General features: G+C 36.9%; 1 protein-coding gene across 1 annotated transcript in view; it reads right to left on the reverse strand.

Annotated features, from left to right (window-relative positions):
• Positions 1-4,581, reverse strand: part of LOC108720804 (uncharacterized) — a 24,679-nt gene extending 20,098 nt beyond the window's left edge. Inside the window, exon 1 of the mRNA XM_018445009.1 lies at positions 3,756-4,581. Within this exon, the coding sequence (XP_018300511.1) occupies positions 3,756-3,849 (94 nt within the window). The 5' untranslated portion in view covers positions 3,850-4,581. The remainder of the gene's footprint in view (positions 1-3,755) is intronic.
• Positions 4,582-4,854: the final 273 nt, after the last annotated feature.

Raw genomic sequence — 4,854 nt, forward strand, 5'->3', positions numbered from 1 at the left:
CACACACACACACACACACACACACACAATTTGCAGAAGGGGGCCTAATATCGACTTCATTAATTAATGCGTTATGATAGATGACATTTCCTGCATCGCGCCAATCGGTGGGATCGCCGCGCGATCGCTCTTAACAGTTTACTAAATTAATTTGTCTAATTAATCGTCCCGTTCGTGCGCGATCGTCGTAATTAGCAGGGTGCGCGAATTGCTGCCCGCCGGCGCAAGCAAGGGCCCTGTGGATAATTTACCGAGTCATTTCGATGGCTCGTAGTAGTTTAATATGGACCGATGCCTGATTGCGAGGGGCATATTAACGGGTTATTAACCAGAACGCAATAAAGGCGCGGCTTAACGCGCAAATTGCTCGTTCGCGTGTCGCTGGTCAGTACTCTTATAAGCAGAAAGGGAAAAAAATAGAAGAGAAAAAACGAAGCATATATAAAGAAGAATTAATTATAAAAAAGACAAGCGTGCGAATGAATTAACTCGTTGAAATAAATCTTCGCTACGTTTCGTGATACCGACGTGATCTCGATAATTATCTCAAATCGATAATTAATAGCGCGAGGCGTTGAACTTTCGCATTTCATATACGAAGTAACGAAGGATTTAAATTATAACCCTTCGTTTGCAATCTTCTTTGGCACAAACAAAATTTCATTCTGAAATAAGGGGAACAAAGTCCGGTTCCGTCTTTCAAAATAATCGAGAAAATTATTCGGTAATAAAGATGTTAAAAAGTAACTTTGAGTTCTTCCATATTTTTTTAAAGTTTAAAACAGTTAAAAAAACTTGGGTTGGACAGAAAGATCCAAATTGCAGACAGAGGAAGTAAAAATATAGATGTAAACAGAAGGGTAAGGATCAGATTCTTCAATTTGCGATGGAATCTGAACTTTGAGACGTCTTGTACATACGGAGCTTCGGTAAAATCACCAAAGGACTAGATATTTCCATTAGCTGGCTAGTATTTATTTATTTATTTATCCGGAGATACCGAGTTTGCTTGCAGAGAAAGTATAGTTTCTAACAAACAAACAAATAAACTCGCAACAACTACCCGCGCTTTCTAACTATCTTCTTTCTCCCTTCCGCGTAATGGCAACACCTCTAGTTCTTTAGATCCTTCAACTGTAATCGCCTTATCTCGCGCCACCAACAATATCCCTTACGATTGCTCTGGACAGTAAGAAGAGTTAACTAACCAGGAGAGTTGGTGTAATTAGTTGTAGGAGAACACGTGACCGTTGTGCGAGCAATGCTAACCCAGCACAGCGCTATCGCTGAACTAATCAGTGTTTAATTTGCGGTTCTAAATCCGTAATCATACCTGATGTGTAACTTCTTGTCAGTTTACGGGCGGAATTGGATTCGTATGTTCCGTAACGTGCGGCAACAAGTCCGAATGACTTTGAAAGACCGGTAAATTAGCTACTTGCTGCAACATTGAGATTCAGCAACACGATTTGTATTTTATACATACATACGAATATTCATCATGAAGGCATAATTTGTTAAGATCAGAATAAATCTATATATTTTTTCTATATATATTCTTTGAATAAATCTTATTTATTTTGAATATTGATAAAATATAAGCTAAAATACAAAGAGAGATTTTGAATATTGATAAAATATAAGCTAAAATACAAAGAGAGATTTGAAATCGCATTTACAAATATTATGGAATAATCTTACATTGAGTTATATATTAGAAAATTATTTTACAAATGCGATTTCAAACTTCTCTTTGTATCTTAATTTATATTTTATACCGATCTTCAAAATAAGTAAGACTTGTTTACAAAATATATAGAAAAGAATATATAGAAATCGTTCACCTTAACCAAATCGGAGCTTAACAAACTGCGCCACTCGTGATAACAAAAACGTCATTAGTCAGCGTAAAGCAGACACCATTTTTCTAGTAATCGGAAATTAAACTCAACCGCGTTCAACCCGGAAAATAAGAGCGCGACCAGTCGTTTATACTACCGCAGAAATTAAGCGCCGCTCGCAACAATATCCACTGCAACTCCGCACATTGTCGTTTGTTCGCGAAACACACGCGAAAACGATCGGTTCGACCGCATACAGGGCTTTGCAATTATCGCGTCCTTTGTCGCACGCGCCACGGCGGACAAAGGAAACGCAGAAGAAATATCGCTGCGGGCGGAGCGCACGGTAACGGAAATTATGATGCTCGCTTTCAGCGATTGGCGAATTAACAGCAGCGACGGGAGATGGAGGGAAAACATCGTCCATATCGGCGTTATATCCTCCCCGGAAAAAAATATAAAAAAGTGAGTGGCTTGCGTTTTTATTGAGCCGAGTGCTCGTAAGTTACGAGAGAACGCTTGTCGATATCGCTCAATGATTGTAAAAAGGACACTCGACGTTGACTACATACATCTTGGAAAAATAGGTATTTTTTCTGCCAAAGCAGTGATATTTTCATTGTGCTATTTGATAAATGCTATTAATAATACCGGAACGCATACCATATGTTTTATTTTTTTGGCAGATTCACCCGCGAAAAAGTTTATCGCATTCGTATTATTTTCGTTTGCTTTGTACAATGAGATTAAATCGGATTTTAAATGAAAATCTTACGTTCGTCAAATCTTTTTCATTATAATTTATTTAATAATTTATCCGAGTACTAAATCTTCTGGTCAACAGAAGGCCGACCTCTTACCCGATCATTGAACTTTCTCTACTTTCATCCCTAATCCGATTCAATCTCCGAGCCCATTTATCTGAACCTGCTATATATCGTGATCATAATATGATTACGATACAGAATGTTCAGACAGATGTTACACACAAGCTATATTTATGGAATCTTTGATCAATATGGGATCATTTTCTTTTTAACAAGAACGCTAAGATATTAGCAGTACATTAAAAAATTATAGCTAATAGATCATTCTTCCAAATCTTACTAATTTTCGCGTGACACGAATATATATCAAATAGTTTATTTATTGGATTTTCGGAAAAGTCATGACATATTTTTTCTATATAAAATGGTGGTTTTCTTTTCCAGTATATTCTACAAAATTAGCGATTACATCACTTGATAGAGCAACGTTTCAGCTTTAAGAATCTTTATTTTTAATTGCGATGCGATGATTTTTAACGGAGTTACGAACAATAAAGTCAGAATGTTTCTTTTTACTTAATCCGCGAGTAAAGAAAAAATCGCAGGAACATTTTTAAAAAACAACTTTGTAGGGAAAAATTCAAGCTTTCACGATAGATAGTCGAAAATTTATTTAAATTTTTTTTGGGCACGCTACAAACCTACAAATTGAAAAAAAATTTTTTTCATTTCTTTCAGCTCGTAGTTTTCTATATGTAAAAATTATAAAACTCACATAAATTCAAAAAATATAGTAACCATTCGAAAGTAGATTTCGAGCTTTAAAAAACCCTTTTTTTAAATTTAAATTTCGATCATTTTTAACGAAGTTACGGCTGCTCTTAATAGCAATACGGAAAAACGACATTATTTTTTCGACAACCCAATAATTTTAATTAGATTTTATTTTGGATTATTTTTTGATTCAGCTAGTTATCTGAAGATTACAACATGAAGAAATGCGGTGTCAAAAGGGATTTTTGTAGAAGCATCTAATCCGAATGATACACAAGATTCCATCCACGGGGAGTGATGCAGCCCTTATACATACCATATATACGTATGAATGCATGCGTAAAATTCGCGCGAGCGTACCGCTGGGATTTACCTTCTTCTGTACTCGTGTTAGCGGCGAGACGGTGCCTCGACATGATTTGTCGCACCCTGCGCGAACGAAAAAGCAGATTGACGCCTCGTCGCATTACAATTCTCTCCCTCCTCTTCCCTCTCTCCGTCGGGCTATGCTATATCCGCCGGGCATCGCTCGACAGATAAAACATCATTTATTATCAGAGCGCGTCGACCTCGACCTCACGGCGTCCTCCACGCCGGGAGAATGCGTCGACGATCAGGACGATTTTTCGTTCACAAAGGGCGTACCGTGTGCGAGAATCTCCGCCGAGTACCTCTCCTCCACGACGAAGACGACCGCGCGATGATTCAAGGGAGAGAAAATTTTGCAAAGGAGGTTCTTGGATTACGCGTCCGTGCGTGATAGTGTGTGCACGAGCAATATTACACACAATCGCGAGGACAGGCTCAAAATCAGCGGTGGATTTATGCACACATTTACGCACTTTCGAATCCGAAACTCTAATGACGTCCTCTTGTAACAAGTCGTTGAATACTCATTCAGATTTACTCGCGATATACAAAATAAAAAAGAGACAGATTTTATTTATATATAAAAATAGATTTTATTTAAAAACACTGGATGCTCTTTTCATTTGGTGAAACAAGTCAAGTGACACAAGTGTCGTTCTATCTTTACTACCATTTGTTACTCACTGAATGTTAAGAAGAATAGAATGATGCTTGTGTCGACTTCTGTCACCAAATGGAAAGCATACCCACTGCAAATCTAATTGTGTAAAAAGTGACTTCAATATATGTGTTATTTAGTTTTCCGTGTAAAAATGACACTATACTACATGTTTAAATGTGTAGATCCATATCTGTATATAATATAGTTTGTTATTTTTATATGGGAAACTAATCATACATATATTGAAGTCATTTTTTACATAGATTACATTTACACGACTCGATTTATGTCGAAGTTATAACATCGATGTCATAACTTCGACGTAAATCGAACCGAGTAAACGTAGTTATCATACTTGCATTTGCAGTAAAAAAACGTTCCTTAAAGTATAGTTTAGATTAAATATCAATTTGTATGTTCTTAGAGTTTGCCCTAGAACTAT

Source organism: Mycetomoellerius zeteki, unplaced genomic scaffold, assembly GCF_001594055.1.
Source record: "Mycetomoellerius zeteki isolate Tzet28-1 unplaced genomic scaffold, Tzet1.0 scaffold155, whole genome shotgun sequence".
NCBI classification, from domain to species: Eukaryota; Metazoa; Arthropoda; class Insecta; order Hymenoptera; family Formicidae; genus Mycetomoellerius; species Mycetomoellerius zeteki.